At 47.1% G+C, this 16,915-nt stretch overlaps 5 protein-coding genes across 5 annotated transcripts; 1 reads left to right on the top strand and 4 right to left on the bottom strand.

The window, feature by feature from the left end:
- Positions 1-427: 427 nt before the first annotated feature.
- On the bottom strand, positions 428-3,470 carry GGS22DRAFT_156132 (vacuolar protein sorting-associated protein 16). The gene is made up of 5 exons (XM_047960324.1): positions 3,192-3,470; positions 2,297-3,061; positions 1,001-2,240; positions 848-929; positions 428-787 (listed from the first exon to the last, which is right to left on the bottom strand). Exons 1-5 carry the CDS (start codon positions 3,334-3,336, stop codon positions 536-538), a joined length of 2,484 nt encoding a protein of 827 aa, XP_047820924.1. The 5' UTR covers positions 3,337-3,470; the 3' UTR covers positions 428-535.
- Positions 3,471-3,631: 161 nt separating this feature from the next.
- On the bottom strand, positions 3,632-5,199 carry GGS22DRAFT_156131 (Fcf2-domain-containing protein). Its single transcript, XM_047960323.1, has 3 exons — positions 4,866-5,199; positions 4,072-4,640; positions 3,632-4,009 (listed from the first exon to the last, which is right to left on the bottom strand). The coding sequence occupies exons 1-2, from the start codon at positions 5,124-5,126 to the stop codon at positions 4,263-4,265; spliced, it is 639 nt and encodes a 212-aa protein (XP_047820923.1). The 5' UTR covers positions 5,127-5,199; the 3' UTR covers positions 3,632-4,009; positions 4,072-4,262.
- Positions 5,200-6,331: 1,132 nt separating this feature from the next.
- Positions 6,332-8,151, top strand: GGS22DRAFT_104177 (histone-fold-containing protein). The gene is made up of 3 exons (XM_047957759.1): positions 6,332-7,049; positions 7,128-7,141; positions 7,294-8,151. The coding sequence occupies exons 1-3, from the start codon at positions 6,950-6,952 to the stop codon at positions 7,996-7,998; spliced, it is 819 nt and encodes a 272-aa protein (XP_047820922.1). The 5' UTR covers positions 6,332-6,949; the 3' UTR covers positions 7,999-8,151.
- A 440-nt stretch (positions 8,152-8,591) lies between these two features.
- On the bottom strand, positions 8,592-11,327 carry GGS22DRAFT_178320 (exocyst complex subunit Sec15-like protein; the record flags this gene model as incomplete). The annotated part of the gene is made up of 8 exons (XM_047963574.1): positions 8,592-8,682; positions 8,757-9,010; positions 9,075-9,524; positions 9,579-9,714; positions 9,765-9,874; positions 9,929-10,030; positions 10,088-10,219; positions 10,266-11,327. The coding sequence occupies 8 exons, from the start codon at positions 11,325-11,327 to the stop codon at positions 8,592-8,594; spliced, it is 2,337 nt and encodes a 778-aa protein (XP_047820921.1).
- Positions 11,328-12,859: 1,532 nt separating this feature from the next.
- On the bottom strand, positions 12,860-16,208 carry GGS22DRAFT_178319 (Pleckstrin homology domain-containing protein; the record flags this gene model as incomplete). The annotated part of the gene is made up of 5 exons (XM_047963572.1): positions 12,860-14,096; positions 14,153-14,861; positions 14,920-15,161; positions 15,215-15,908; positions 15,965-16,208. 5 exons carry the CDS (start codon positions 16,206-16,208, stop codon positions 12,860-12,862), a joined length of 3,126 nt encoding a protein of 1,041 aa, XP_047820920.1.
- Positions 16,209-16,915: the final 707 nt, after the last annotated feature.

The raw sequence follows: 16,915 nt of genomic DNA, 5'->3' as shown, positions 1-16,915 counted from the left end.
GCTATCGTTAGCCAGCTCAGCTAGAACGGTCCTCTTTCTCAGTTACCACTGTGGTAAATTAAGATCATTAGAACATCAGACTTAACTTCATGAAACTGTAGACTTCAAGGTATCTCGCAAGAATTTGACATAGCTAAATATAATGACTTCTATTCGCCCGCAAGCCAATGTACTACTTTTGCAGACGTAGTGCCACCCGACTTAGGTACGTATGAATTTATAAGATGAATAGATAGAATGATTCGTACGTCCAGAATGAAAGTGCCTAATTTCTATCGATCTTATGCATGTAATGATTGTATGAGGTTCAGAATCATTCTCGTAAGCCTGGGATTCTAGATACGGTACCTAGAATAGCCCATTTACTCGACTTAAATGTCAAATTCTTATTAACCTAAGAGTCAGACAGAGCACTTCATCCATAGGGTTCAAAATGATGCCGTAGCAATGAATATAATTATCTACCTTCTCTAAGGACTAACCCCTACCTATCGTACTAACTTCCGCAAGCGATTTCTCGATCTTCCTAACAAATTTACTTCTTAAACACCTGAGCTCCCAACCTCTCGATATCTCTCCCCTCCGGCGTGTTTTTCCCAGCCGCCTCAAGCAGCCTTGTCCACGCATCAGCGTCTTTCGCCTTGACGGCCTCCTCCGCGGCCTTAACGCGCATGCCGCACTTCTCGTACATGGTGATAGCGGCGCCGGGTTCCAGGTTCGTGCACTTGGGGATGAAGACGGCCGCGAGGCGAGCGTTGCCCGCTTGTAAGATTTGGTTGAAGAAGGGCTAGACAGACGCGGGATGTTAGTGACGTGGAAGAGTGTGGGGGTTGGAATTCGTGCTTACCTCCCACCCAATCGGGCTTTTTCTGCTCTTAGCGATGTCCTCGATTTCGTTCCAGTCTCGCTTCGCGACAAGCGCGCGTAGCCTAGAGTGAGGCTGTCGTTAGCTACTAACCCATTTGAATGAATATGTAGATTTGTGCAAATAACAACTTACCGGGTCCACCAGGCCACCTTCTCCGGGACCTTAAATTCGCTCTGGACTTTCTTGGCCTTATTATGGTAGCCAAGACGAATCAACTTGAACAACGTCTCGTTGACACTCAAGCCAGTAAACGTGTCCGTCAAATCTCGGTCTAAGGCTTCTTGCATGCGTAAAAGCGCTGCTGCTTCCTTCAAGGCTGCCAGCTCGAAGTGGTTCTCTCTCGAATCGGATAGTAATTTAGCGGCGAGTGTTAGCTTGTCGCCCGCTGTGCGTGCATCGAACTGGCGCAATGCCTCGCGGATGAACACGCCGGCACCATCCACCCGACGGTCATCTTGATAGTATAGATCCTTAAGCAATGTATTATCGTTCTCCAACGTCGCCGATGATTCTACGAGAGCAGTGGCCGTGGGCCGTGCGTTGATTACACGGAAGAAGGATGCTAATGGGAGCTTCTTTTTCAGCTGAAGAAGTACAAACAGAATTAGATCGGAGTCGCCACTTTCGATCGCCTTGTCAAGAGCTATCTCGTCTTCCTCCATGCTGAGGAGGAGCGGTACTTGTCGTCCCGCGCGAGGCTCGTGGTTTAGAAGCTCTGTTGCTAGTCTGCCACGACCTTCATCGTAGGCGGCGCGGGCAATGGACTCAAATGAGATTCCTGGCTTGCCTGAAAGCTTCTCTACAACTAATCGGCAGATTGAGTCGTCGTCTTCCGTGCCCATTCGGACTTTAGCTGATGCCCAGTGAACGTATATACGATCTGTAGGTAAACGAAGATACCCGGCAATACGAAGTGCGAGTAAATATTCATGGCGATTGATGAGTCTTTGGATAAGCCCCTCAGGAGTGAGGCGTTGGAACTGTTCATAAGATAAGGGCAGGCCAATTTCGTAGTATCTTACAGCATTAATTACTCGCAAGGTTTCGCACATGTCCACGAAATCGTCGCTGTTGTAGATATCAAGCACCGATTTTCCGAACGAGGCAGCCTTGAGAAGTTGCTTCTGCCAATGGATGTTAAACTCATATCCAGCAGCAGCAACACAAGTGTCGACAGCTTCAACGAGATTAGGCCTAATAAGCTGGATATTATCATCAGCCTTTGGAGACTGGTTCTCAAGCTGCTCTACAGCATCGAGTAAGACGGAAGCAGGCGACTGGCTGCCGTAGCGGAACACTTCTTCTATAACGTCCGGCACTTTCTGGATAAAATCACAGACGTCATTAGTGATAAGCCTAACACCATCGTGATCTATTATCAGTTAGTATTTATTTAACCTTCAAGTCGGAAGTGACATTGTCGCTTACCTGCAATTACATGGACACGGCCTTCGTAAACGTAGCTTGCTACTGCAGCATTGGGCCCTACAACATTCACCTCGTCCTCCCATGCTATAACAACTGCATCGTTTCCGCACCACTCCAGATATTTAGGAGTAAGTTGAGATCGGGAATCGTGTTCACTCAACCGACTCTGGAAATCAGCGGTGATCACGTGAGCTTTTCCATCTGCAGCATAGAGTGCCGCAAACTTCCCATTTGGGGATACACTGATGTGCGAAAATGGACCAATGTCTAAGAATCGATCTTCGCATTCAGTTTTATCCACAGTATAAACCGTCTTGTCGATACTCAATAGTACCTCCACCGATCTCGATAACGTAAAACTGGGCGAGATAATAGCCCAAGCATGAACTTCTCCTTCTGGTGGCGACGCGAGCGTTTTTGGCCGTGGCTCGTCGTATGAGGATACTGATATGAGGGCGTTGTTTGTGAGTAAAGCAACCATACCATGGTCATAGAAACGACATGAATGAATGCCGAAATCTTCAGCCTCGCGGCCGAGAGAGAATTGTGTAAAATCCCCTTGCAGGTTGTAATAACATCTCACAGTCCCATCGTAGCTCACAACCAAAAGCTTCTCGTCTTCAGACCAACCAAGGCCTTTGATAGATCCTTTATCCCAGGCGATGCTTTTTAACAGTTTACCAGCACAGCTGTATATGTCAATGCTGGGCTTTGACGATTTGGAAGGCTGGTAAGAGATGATCTTGGTGTCATCTCGACATATTGCTATATGATATCAGCGGCGTTTCGTACTCCACAGGTTTTAAATGCATTAAGAAGTCGTCTGTAGTAAGATGAGTTACACAAAAAACAACCTCCAAACGAGGAGTGTTAATTAAAATATGTTGTAGCTTACCTATGGCACCGCCATATGGAGCTCCAGCGACGATATAGTTATCCAAGTCAAGATCCTGGTCGAAGATTGCGGTATACAGCTGAGTCTTGCGGTAAAACCTATCTCCTACCTTCTCCCAACCGGCAGTTGGATGCGTCGCTTCCATCTTAGTATCATAGTCGAACAGCCGGTGAACACGTTCCAAATTCAGAAATGCGACATGATTATATGTGAGTATTGTTCTTTTAATGGCAGGAAGATGAATGATCGAAGTTAAGCTTGGGCAACAACATCGGATAAAGTTCGGCTTATTTAAGCATACTGTACCTGCCTACGTAACTTTTACGCGCACGGACCTGTAGCTTAAGCTTCATAAAATTCAACGAGTAACAGAGCTGAGGGGATCTATGTACATAATACCTAGAATGCCGTATATTTATCAACAGGGTTCATGATCTTAGGGAAGGAGATGCATATATAAATTATTTAAAAGAGCTAACTATGCATACGGAGGCCCTGAAGATAGCTCGGGGCATTGCTTTCATAGGGCACCTATTAATCATTATAGGACGAAATATGTGAATACAGGTAATACCGGGTAGGTAGTTAGGTATAATTTCTTTTTATTCGTTTAGAATCTGCCATATAGTTCAATTCAAAACCCCTTGCCGTATCTTCAGGCGAGGTTTGTATTGCACTAGATAGTCTAGCCTTGAGTGAGACTGTTGTGTATCCTATAACGCAGTTGAGATGGATTGACCCCATTACCAAACCGATATATGTTGTATGCAACAAGTTCCTAAGAAGTCAGGTAACTAGGTAATCTCATACTTGGTATGCTAAGATATTGGTAAGCCATGTTCTTATAACAAACATGGAATCGCACCTAGAGATAACTTACCTACAAGTAGCTTAGAGATTGCATCTATCTCCAGCCCGAAAAGTTGATTTCAGCAGGGAGTGACTATTATAGCCAGTCGCCCCCTGATATTTAGGAGTGGCTTCGGAAACATCCCGCCTCAGCCTTGGCCCGGGTATATACTATGCGGCGCATAATCAAGATCTGAATCTGGTAGAGGCGATGCTAGACGTTCATCTTTTGTTGCCATATCGCTTCGCCATCATCTTCTTGTAGTGTCCCTTCTTACCACTAGCCTTAGTTTCTTGAATTTGGCCATACTTGTTCTTGAATTTGCGGGTGATGTCTTCCGTCTCCAGAACCTCCTCAAGAAGAGTGCGTTTCCTCTCCTTCTTGGTTAATCTGGCATTGAAGAAATCGGTCGGTCCCTCAACTATAGTCCCGACTGAAGAAAATTCAGGAACCAAGGATCTTGAGCTGTCTTTACGGTAGAATCGCTTCGAATCTAGCACATCACGCATACGCAGTAGCTGCAGATCTTTCTTAAGTTCGGGGGTAAGATCGGTCTTGGGGAGGTTAAACCAAGACGATCCGGCATCTGTCTTGACAGCCTGGAGATTGGTCAGTAAGGAGCTTCTGCATAAACTGACAGAGTAATATGATAAAAAGTATGGAGTCAGAGTAACTATGATATTGATCTATCATTCTGGCGTGGTGATATTACCCATAACGGGAATAGTTACCACTTCAATAAAATATGGGATTAAATTTCATCATGAAAGGGCGTTGCCAGGAATAAAATTTTAAAAAAATATTGTATGGAATTAGTAACATACCATCTCTTGTTTTGATCGCCTGACCTCAGGTATCCTTACCGAAAGCTCTTCTGACTTGGCATTGTCCTTTGATGTTAGGGGGGCCGACTTCAATAGCGAGGCTTGGGGTTTAGAGGTCTTCGCGACGTCCGATTTGGAGGGAATTGCGACAGCCTTGCTATCTTGTCCCTGACATTTTGCTTGTAATCTGATCTCAGCTTCTTTAAGAAGCTGTTCAATCTGATCATCTGACAGATCGACAATGGTTGTTGTGTCTGCCATATTGGGCGACAATTTCAAAAGCTTTGGAGGAAGAAAAAAATAATTTTTCTGAGCTTTGAAGATAACAAAATTTGATCTAGTTCAAGCTGTGTGGCTGTATTTTAGTGGGACAGAGGCTGCGCAGTTTGTTTGTGGCTGCGATCGAACCAAGTAGCCAAGGTTAAATTGATCTTATGAATTATGAATGTATCTATGTACCTATTGTACTGACATTCAGACGCGAGACGGCCTATCGATAAAGGCGGAATTGCCTGTCAAGGTGTCCCGGACATACACCCATTATCCCTGCAGCCACCCCCAACCTACGGTACGCAGCCAGGCAGCTTCCCTTCCCCAGTGTCCGATGGATGCGAGTCTGTGAGTTTTGTGAGAAGCCAGGAAGGAAGTGTGCGGATTGCGGGTCGCTGATGCCCAACCATATTGCCAGCGCATTGATTCCAGGTTCCCATCGAGGCTGCCCAGTTTTCAAAGCCAGCCCTACAACGTAAAAGTGTAAAAGCGCATCGAAGATCAGAGCAATTCTAGAAAATGCATTCACGTCATTGCCCAATCCCGACCAACACATCCAACACATACATCTATCCATCCATACCGGTACCTACACACCTACACACACATCCCATCCCATACATCCTACGTCCATACGTACGTCCATCCATCCATCCAAGCCATACAACCAATACACATACACACATACATAGAAGCTAATAAATACCTTAGCCTTGAGTTGTTTGATCAGATCATTTGGATGCATACATAACGTACAATTCATAAGTCCACAAGCATAAGCACTTCTATCCAAGTTCATCCTTTTTTAAACCTCATTTTATTTTTATTTTCTCTTCGCTTCTTTTTTATCCATCTCATCCAACCATCCTGATTGGACAGATAAAAAAGAATTATAAGAAATAGGACGAAGTGAAAAGAAAGAATTTGACTGGACGAACTGGACAAATCGAAAGCCTTTAAGTTCCAATTTCCAGGTTCAATCAAGAAGATAAAAAATAGTGGACGTCTCGGAGCGAGCCGCAACCTGGAACGTGAGCAAACTTCTGACTAAAGAAGAACTCGGGAACGAATAACAATTCTTCTAAGCGACAAAAGGCAAAAAAAATAAAAGAAAAAAAAAAATAAAAAGTGCAAAATAAATCGCCGCAAATCACCGGGCTTGATAAGAAACAAATCCGAGCAAATCCTCGAGCCGGACGTCAAATCACACAAAACAATCAAGCTACCTGAGCACCTAGAACACTTACCTAGTAGCAGCTGGGCACTGGGGCACTGGTCACTGGACAATTCTTCAAACCCCAGACCACTTTCAAGACACCGCCCAATCAATCATCCGAATCCGTTCCTTTCTAAGCTGGTCACTCCCGCCCCAACCCCCCATCCAATCAATCTCGCCAATCCGAGGTCAACTTTGAATACCTACTGGTCCAAAAAGCTCATTTGTTACATCACCACGCGCACCCAAGCTTCGACCCAAGGGCCTGTGTAAACAATACAAACAGTCCTTATTTTTTTCTCCGCCGTCGGGAAGTCTATCCACGCACAGTGATACCTGCGACGAAATTCTCGGCAAGCGAAAAAAAGAGCAACACTCGACTAAAAAAAGCTCGCTAGCAACTTTGTTAGTGTAGTGCGCGTGCGTCCAATACTACATAGCGCAAGAGTTCCAGTTTGCCTGTCAGCCCCGTCGAACTCTTGTGGTTGTGTTTTTTCGCGCGGCTTTTGAAATACTCGGTGCTTCTTCTCTTGCCTGCGCACTCGAGGTTGTAAGACTGGCGCGCAGTTCTTTCGAATCAATTGCAATTACAAATACAATGGATCAGTCCTCGTCGAGTCACCCGCAGTCATCTCGAGGAGGAGGTGGAGGTGGAGGAGGAAGCGGTGCTTATGATATAGCACATGGAGGTCATTACGGTAAGTAACTCACAATCGCATTCATCCGTTGCGAGTTGCCTTCTCTCGTGCGACGTCGCTAATCATCTCTCCTTCCAGGTGCCAGTGCAGCGGTGAGTCCCACCATCCTCAACTCTTCCCCTGCCCCTCTCTTCTCCCCTCCCACTACCCGTCCTTCTCTCCGTCTCTTTGACCCTTCTTGTTCTATCTAGCTTCTGAGTTTTCTTTCATCCCAACCATCGACTAACATAATCCATCTATCTAGCTCGCCAATTCTGGCTTCGCACCCGCCGAGCTCTACACAGGTCCATGGGCCAACGTTCACCAGGGTCTACACGGACAATATAAGGACATCCTGACGACTTATTGGCAGAACACCATCAACCATCTCGAATCCGATCAACATGATTACAAATTACACCAATTACCCCTTGCCAGGATTAAGAAGGTCATGAAGGCCGATCCTGAGGTTAAGATGATTTCCGCTGAAGCACCTATCCTGTTCGCGAAGGGATGCGATATATTCATCACCGAACTTACGATGCGGGCGTGGATCCACGCAGAGGAGAACAAGCGTCGCACTCTACAGCGATCCGACATCGCCTCCGCACTCGCTAAGAGCGATATGTTCGACTTCCTCATCGATATCGTGCCCCGCGAAGAGGCCAGCCATGCAAAGCGCACGAACCCCGCCCAGGCACAATCAGCCCAAGGTGGCGTGCCGTCTGCTGCACCTGGTGGTCAGATGCCCGGATCTCACGGGCTACCCGGCGCCGCGAACCATATGGCACCAGGAGACTACGGTATGGGCGGCCATGCCATGGGTTCCGAGCAAGAATATCGCGGTCCGCCTATGTACAACCAGGTGCAGGCCGGTCCCGGAGGCCCCTACAGCCAACAGCCCCCGCAGCCGATGTACAGCGACATGGAGGGTATGTACGGTTACCCCGGGATGCCTCAACAGCAGTAGGACCGCAGTGTGGTAAACCCGGGCGCTCCCTACGAGAACCCCGGAGAAGGAGGAGATGAGGCGGGAAAGAAGGCAGACGAATAATCGCGAGTCGATCCGGCTTCGGAGCAGGCTGCGCGCCAGGAGCTGGAAGTGAAGGGAACATGGGGCACGAGACGCGGCGCAGGGACAGTACATTCCAGAAACGAAAATTTTCAGTGAATAATACTAGGGGACACAATGTTCTTATTCTTTGATAGTTTGGCGTAGGGGTTATATGGTCACACAAGGAAGCCGGAGCCCGCAATTGCTGCGGGCTGCGGTGCAATGAATGCAATGTCGATTGATTTTTTTTTCGTTTCTACTAATTGCTCATATATACCTACTTTACACACAGCTACTCTTGTTCGTGGTGCTTTGCTTGGTACATATGTACTTATTAAATTGTCTGCTTGCTATGTTCACCGTGTCGCGATCGTGACACGGCAACGACCAATTTTCTTTACCCGTCTTACTTTAGCTGTCTGGGCTTTAGGGCTATCTGTAGTTTCGAATCAGGCATAGAAATATCCCTAGTGGCTTCGTTGATATGTACTCTGGTATTACTGTCTACTCTACTTAGTACCGAACCGCGACGAGAGGTTCGACGAGAAGTTGACGAATCTCTGGGCAGCCTGGCCCGGAGTGACGATTTGTTGGGTAAGTCTGTCAATATGTATTAGCCATTTCATGTTCTTCTAAGATCTCCTGTATTTCGAAATTCGGGGGGGTAAACTTACTTCTCTAGCAGGACTGGGCCATTCATAGCATCCACTCGTCCGTACTTCTTGTTCCTAGTCGAGATGTCGAAGAACTCGTCCGTATTATCTGATTGGAGGAGTTGGATTGTTTGTTCCAGCTCGTCCAGGTTAGATCGAAGCATGAAGCCGTTCTCGAGGCCGTCCACGAAGGTGGTAAGATGTTGGACGTCCATCGAAAGCGCTGCGACACCGTTCGGATTGATCTTTTTTACATCGGGCGACAGGGGAAGGGCCTGGATCGTTATGTTAGTGCCAGCTTTGGAAAAAGGTAGTAGAAAAGATGTTTAAGCCACTAACAAGAATCTTGTTTGCCGCATGACTGAGCGCGTCGAAGTAAATGAGCTCCTTGATCTCTCTTGGCAGTCCTAGTAACGTCGAGTTCATTATGTTCGAAAGATACCTAGTCAAGGTCTGCATGTAATTGCTCGGTTCTGTAGGTCGATTAAACGCAGTCCAGTCATACTCTGCCGTTTCCACCAGATCGTCGATCTTCGAATTCACCAATTCGAAGATGCGCTTTTCGGCGGTCTTCTTGTTCTCCCTAAACTGCTCGGTAGCGGCTAGGGTTAGGGGCCCTCCGGCGGATGCTGAAGATCGTGCTCGGATCAGGAGTTGCTCTAACTCCTGACATGCGATCTCAAAGTGTTCTAAGTTGATCAAGATTTGCACTATCTGACCCAAGTACTGAGAGCTCAGTCTTTCTACCAAAGACTTACACACCTTCTCGGTAAGGAGCTCATCAAGTGACTGACAATGCGAAGTTAGCAAGCAATTATGAGAAGACTGGCGTGAGGACATTACCTTGCGTAGTGTATCGTCGATCTTGTTTGGATGCTGGAAATGGTCATCCGAGAAGAAATAAAACTGGTTGAGGAAATTTCTAATGTCGATACAACACAGAGGATACATTTGAGAGAATGGCAGAACGCATGGGAACCTATAACAGTTAGATGGGCATTCAGGAAAGCGTATGTTGTAAAGGCTTACACAAGCTCGTCGTTGGGCTTCTCTGGAACAAACCAACTAACGTTCGCCACCTTCTCATATTCTTCTCGGGTATTTATGGCCATTGGCATGTAATCATCAGTTGATACAATCTTCTTCGATGGTCAGCTCGGTCAAAATTCTTCATTATATGTGAACGTTCTCACCTCTTGAAAGTCTTCACTGAATCTTCTCTTCAACAACTCGGCATATCTGTCGAATAGATCGACCAGGAATTCGTCAAGTCTTGAGACAGAATACCCCCAACCCTAGAGAAACTTGTTAGGAAGCTGTCATATAAAAAGGATAACATACAAATGGCTCACCTCCATTGTCAGGATGAAAAGATCGACACGTCCTTTGATATTCAAGAGGATTTGGGCGTCATTGATATCGCTCAATGCCTTCGATGTTAGGGATATTGCCGCGGCACACATCGAATCCCATAGCTCCTCAACCTGGATATATTAGCATAATTACCTCATAGACGATAGATTATCTCACATCAATAGCCGTTCGTAGCTGAGGTGCTTGGCGCATTGTGGCCTTTTCGATAATAGCGAACCCAGCAATGCCTTCCAGCAGACTGCTTAAGGAGGACTCATCATCAGTAGTGAGGCTCACAGAACTTGGGATGAGTAGTTCCTTTTGTCGTCGTCTAGTGGCAGCATACTCGGACCGAAATTTATCACTCTGTCCTAGTGCCTCGTGTATGTGAAGAGCCTCGAACAGAGGTGTGAAATCGACCTTTAGTTCCTCGTTGTCAAGCACATCGAATTCCTCACTCTCATCGAAGACCAGCTCGATAGCAGAGTTCAGCTTGAAATGGTTCAGAAACTCGTCGTTCTCCGCGCGTTCTCGTTGTCGTGTACGACGCATCTCAGTGTGATAGAAAGCCACCTCCCCGAGGAATTGTGAGGTCTCTCTGATGCGGAACAGCCAAGTATTGAGATCGGTCATGACGGCTTCGGATATGGTTTTCTGGGATGCGGGAATGGACTTCTGTATCATGTTTGCAAGTTGATGTTGGGTAGCAAAGTTGTTTTGTATGATCGGTATGAGGAATTCGTTCTGGAGGTCTTCGAGTGACTTGAGCGCAGCGTAGTATTTCTTCTTGCGGACCAAGTCATGGGCATTGTTGACCGCATGCAATATCTTCAGAGATTCCTTCAGCGCATCGGATACATCAGAAATATTCTCTCGGACGGCTCGTGTATTGACTAATGCCTGCTTTTGCTCTGCCAACTTCTCGGTACTAGCTTGAATGGATTGGTTCAGTTCGAGGATATCGGCAGTCAAGGCCACCGTTCGCTCGCGGACATTCTGTAGCTGATTTACAGAGCCCAGAAACTCCTCATGCTTCGTCAATCCTATCCTCTCGATCTCGGTCTCTCGATCTTCGGCATATTGTGACAGGTTCTGAGTTAGGGAGACTGCCCTATTTGTTGTCGTCGCATCTTTCAGGACAGGTATTAATTGATCGAGGAACTCGGCATCTGAAGTGGATAGGATTATTTGTTGGACAGCAGAGCCGTAGTCATCGTAATTCTGAACCCTTCGAGGCATGCTTGTAATGGAGGTCGGTTTGGTAGCGCTGCAATGCGAATGCCAATGCTACCAGATGCGTTGTGCAGGCGACTGAGGCAGGTTACAGGTTTACAGCTGGAGATCAAGGATAGGTAATTCAATGGAAGAGGTGCATCAGGGCGAATGAATCGACGGAAATACAAACATTCATCGCCGAGCCTAGTATTTATTTCTTAGGTACATATGATCACGTCGTTCTCCGTTCTTCGAATGCAGGTACAGGTAAATGCGTTGGTTGTATTTGGGATTTGTATGGTAGGCAGCACTGAATAATAGAGTAGTACTGTATGTAGGTGGTAAGTAGAAACGTCACGGTGCACAAGCCGCTGGAGGTGCCCACCACTATAAGCTTCACGCTCTAACCCCACTACTAACGTTAAATGTTAATGGTACCCGGTCTAACTCAAGTCACGCTTTCTCAAATATGGCTAGTTACTACTGTCTATCAAAAAGGAGTCATTTTTAGAAAATACCTCCTAGGTAACTATATCGAGTTATTTACAAATAATCAAATGAAATTAATTCATAGGTCCTTTGTAATGTGGACACGAAACTGTTTTCTGATACATTTATATGCCACTTTTTGATGCAACTCTTAATGCCACTAGTTGCATCATTCATAGTCACATGACCACCTTCATCCTAACCAGTTTGTAACCTGTCCTCCGGCTTTCACTTTCATATATGTAACCATCGCTCTATGGTCATACCTGAACAATCCCGTAGCTATTTACATTATAAAGATGAAATACGTTAGTTCCCGGGGATTTATATGAACTTTTTAGCACTTTAAGGGTCGTCGCTAAGTACTTAGCAGCGGGAATCGCAAGTTGAAATGGTATTGCAACAGACATATTCATAATAGAACAATCAGCACATAAATTTGACAACCCAGGTCCTCCCAGGCCACCCTTATTTATATACCAGACCATACAAGTCGTTAATATACAACGCTTAACTTCGAAACAACCACCAATCTCCACCCTCCTCTTAAGTAGGACTCAAATATCGCCATGGTTCCTATCGACAATAAAAACCATCGATCAACCCGTAGACCCCATTTCAACCCTTCCCTTTAAGACACCGATATATCTCCAATTGATATCCCCCGTAAATCAAAGTGTAAATCCCTCTAGCCAGGGCCGCTTTTTCCCGCTAAGTAACGAAAACCAAGTGCTTGCAACATAAAGCATACATGGGTAGTATAATGCTGATAGATTCGCTCGCTTTAGTTTACGTAATGAGAAAATCTGAAATGGTATCTTGAGGTCGTAAAGAAACTCGACTGTGGGAGAAGGCGAAAGCCCCCGGGTAGTTCGAGTAGCGATAAAGGGGAATGTGAAGAGCAAGGCAGAAATGAAAATTCGGTGTATAAATAAGCCTCAGATCAAATAAAATATTCGTTCAAAACATGGTCCCGTAGAGGTCGTTGGTCTATTTGAACGTCAAGGTTCCAGGAAGATGTGGGAATATGTGGGTATGTAAAGAGATGAGAAAAAGCATAATTGTCATCACGGCTCTTCGATGATCCCCTCGCCGCCCGCTTCTTCTCTCCATTCACGGCTCTTGTCTGTCAATTTCTTAACACCACTAACGCGCCCAGCCCATAGGCTTTCGACTGGCGTTCGGAACGTAAACGCTCGCTGGCTGCTAATCACACCGATAGCCTGTAGGACGGCCTTGCGGCTGTCACGACCAAAGACCGCGGGATGGCTAATCCACTCAAGACTAGCCTCAAGTTCGGCATCGAGCGCGGCGACGGTGCCAACATCGATACCATTCGCATTAGCTAATGTCAAGCCGTCGTTCGATCGAGTCCTAGATATCGGTGGCGGGAAACCATTGAGGCCCGAGTGGGCTGACGCGGTCGGTGACGGAGTATGCTTCCGGTCTGGCGTAGCTGAGATTGGAGAAGCATCTGATCCTGGTTGGGGCGTAGACGAGTTTGATTTGCTGTTAGGTAGCGGTGGTAAGGGGACCGGCGGAAGGCCACCTTTACCTAATCCCTTCAAGATTGAACGAGTCTCGTTCAAAAGAGTGTGTGCGCGATCGTGCTGACCTCGTGATACTAAAGTTAACGCTCTAGTAAGCATGTCAGAGGTGAGGAGCTCCATCCGCCGTTGGACGATGTGCGGATGAGGGGGGATTGGCGGGTTATTCTGCCAAGATGAGGCCTTCTTTGAATTGCCAGGAGCTGGTAGCATTGTGATGGCAAGTAGGGATGGTCTAGGTAGGTGCATCATAGTACCATCCCTTAGTATGTCTCCCCAGACTAGGTCTGCTTGTATGAGAGGTAGTTCCTCTACCGAAACCGCTCTTTGATCATCATGTTCTACCGGTCCGCCTAAAGCCTCCAACCCAGATACAATCGTCTCCCATGGATCTTGGGGTAGCTGCTCTTGTGAAGAGTTATCCGGGACGATGACAAGTTGAACCAGAATGTCCCGTTTATCGCCGAATCTGAGATCGCCTAAAGAGGCTTCCGCATCACGGCCTGTAGCACGCTTGGTGATCTGCAATGCTCCGCTGATTTTATGGAATCTGGCAGGCGATCCTTCGGGTAGCTTGAGCTTCAGTTTCACGTTCTGGTGGGATAAAGATTGCATAGACCCTAAACATCCAGCTAGACATTCGCGTAGCATCATCCAGTCCTTCACGTAGGTATACGATGCCTTAGTTCGTGAAGATAGTTCTATCATGGTATCTGGTTTGTGAGTCATTCCGAGGCCGAACGAGTGAATTGTAATCCTAAATTTTGTTAACATTGGCTTTCATAATTCCAAGGTGACGGAGCAGTAACTTACTTGGCAGCTTCCGCTCGTGAAACGACAAAGTCAACGCTATCAGCATCGGACGTCGAAGCGTCACTGATAAGCATGATGGTCGCGATCGGATTGTTATACTTGCGTTGCATCAGTAGATCCATGGCAACATTTGCGCCTTCGACGACGTCTGCTCGGTGACTCTTCTGTCCCACAGGTTTGATCGACGCTAAGATATTGTTCCATCCGTGCCAGGCCTTCGTAGTCATACCCACGATAGGTACACCACCTCCTCCTGAGCCAAATGTGACTAAGCCCATACGGTCTCGCTCGCCGAGAGTGTGAACCATGAATTTCAGAGCATCCCTAACTAAATTTATCTTGACACCTTGCATCGAAGATGAGATGGGCACCACCACTACAACATCAATAGGCACGTGGAATGACGAAAGAAGTGGGCTCTTAGCGAGACTGGTGTACTCGGTAGGGGCCGTTGTGACAGACTTCGGACCAAAAGAGGACGCAACCGACGAAACCCGTTGAGGTCGAGTTCCTCTACCCCATTCGTCCTCTTCGTTTTCTGATGTCTCGTGACGCTCGTAATCTGGGCTCCGGACTGGAGAACTCTCAACAGCATTAAGATCAAGGAGAGCCTGTTGCCACAGCTTCAACTGGTTTCGGTTATCAAAACGTAGGTGGAACTGCGGAAGCTCAGCGACAGAGAGGCTGAGTGTCAGTACATTCTCGTCGACTATAATGAAGATTGATAATTAGCTTGGGTTCCTAATCACAAAGATAAGGTCACTCACTCATACCAGTTTCTGTGACCTCATTAAGATGTTTCTTAATAAGGATGGAACCCTTCAGGGTACAGCGTGTCGCTTTCCGTGGCAGTCCGTTTTCATCCCATTGTTGTTGTGGGGCAGGTGGTAGATTTTTCTTCTCTTTGACGCAAATAAGCATTTCAGCGAAGAGATAACATTCAAGTTCCTGCCATGAGACTTTATCTTTGCCGACTCGCAGAGTGCCATAAAGTCGAAGCTTCCCAAATCTATATATCGTAAGTCATTAGTCATCGAGAAACGGCTGATAGAAACCACGCACCTATTGAAATCGAGCCCATGCCAATTATCAACCCGATTTCGCAGATTTTCAGTCATCTCCTCCAGTACTTCAGGCGCTTCATATGGGTAGAAACGTGGCTGCGAGCTCCTCGCCGGCGATGGCGGCCTTTGTGCAAATGCTTCCTCCATGCGCATCTGTGGTGCCGGGTTCACGACTCCAAGGTCTTCGGGATCTGGCCTCCACTTATTGTCGGCGACTTCCACCGTAATAAGACATGTCAAGGTCTGCTGTTGTCGTGATCGATTTATGGTGGGGAATTCAGATCGAACGACGACCGACGGCGACGGAATCGGATTGCGCGCCATGGCCCTCGGACTACCTGGCGTCGCCTCCATAGCCTGAACGTCGTAATCATGTCGGCGGGGCGGGCCGCTCTGAGTCGTTTCGGGGTAACCTGTCGAAGAGGCAACACCCGTAGCCTCACTATCGCTACGGCCATGCCTGTGGGCAGCCGCATAACGGTCCGAACCGGCTGTCTCTCGACTATTTCGGAAACTACCTTGGGCAGCGCTCTCGCGGCCGTTACTGGGAGGGGCGGGCATACTCTTATTACTAGACTCGCCACTAGGCGGCCGGGCGCCCTGGGTTTCCCAAGGCTCCCTCGAGGCAGTTGGTGTGGTGAGTGATCTATTATCGCCACTAGATACTGACCGCACCATACTCGTTATCTTTTCTATAAGAGGCAATATTAGTATGCGCCTGACTCAACACTGTGCGATTGGTACTTACCGATGTCTAACACGTTACCTCCTCGGCTAGTGTCCAAATGCAAAGGTGCATTGCATGATGGGCAATATTGCGATTCGAATTCGCGTATGAATTCATAGAAACATGCTTCATGAGACACATGAGAACACGAAAACTGTAAAATCCTTTCGCCACGAAGCGTGTGCTCCAATGGCTCCTCACAAACGACACATTCACTCCCAACAAAGGTCCTCTCCCTCCGCGTACGACTCCTTTCTGCATTCATCATGCCGGTAATGCTACCCTGGCGAATGGTATCTCTAGATGCGGAAGAACTTATGGAAGCAGCAGAGCGATGCGACGGCGCTCGCTGTGGCGTAAATGTTGGGCGAAGAGTAGCCGCGGTAATAGAATGATCTAATAATTGAGGACATACAGTCAGTCCACGATTGCGCAATGACAAGACACGGCGCTCTGCGCAACGAATCGGGAGGTGGGAAGATTCCAATCACAGCTCTATCCAGGGGAATATAATGAAGAACACAGGACTCACTCTTCTCAGGATAAGACGGGGCGCTATGTAAACTATTCCAGTCCTCTTCCTTTCTCCGCAGAGAACGCAAAGAGCGCGACTCGGCCCCAGGTTTCAACCGACCCAAGTCGAACAAGTTAGAAACCTGACCGTCGCGAAAATTACGGTCCTTTGAACTGCTAGAGCCAGAAAATCCGTGTTGTTTCGATGATGATCGACTAAACATGAGCGACGTAAGGCTGTGTAAATCTCTAGGTGGGTAGGTTGTATACAGAGAATAGATTAGATTAAGAGTCTGGGGGGAAAGGTTGCGTCAAAGAGCTGGTATATAGTTCGACGGTATTGTTTTTGGGTGGCTGTGACAACTGGTTGCCGAAGACTGTTTCAAGTTGGTGGTATCGTTTATGCTTATGATGGGCGAAAAGCAACAGCTGAAGGTCGAACGTTGAATAGCGACAGCT

The sequence above is a fragment of the Annulohypoxylon maeteangense genome (assembly GCF_022496945.1).
Source record: "Annulohypoxylon maeteangense strain CBS 123835 unplaced genomic scaffold GGS22scaffold_4, whole genome shotgun sequence".
Taxonomy (NCBI): Eukaryota; Fungi; Ascomycota; class Sordariomycetes; order Xylariales; family Hypoxylaceae; genus Annulohypoxylon; species Annulohypoxylon maeteangense.
Note: the sequence above shows the minus strand (reverse complement) of the source record. Positions and strands in the feature narration are given on the sequence as shown.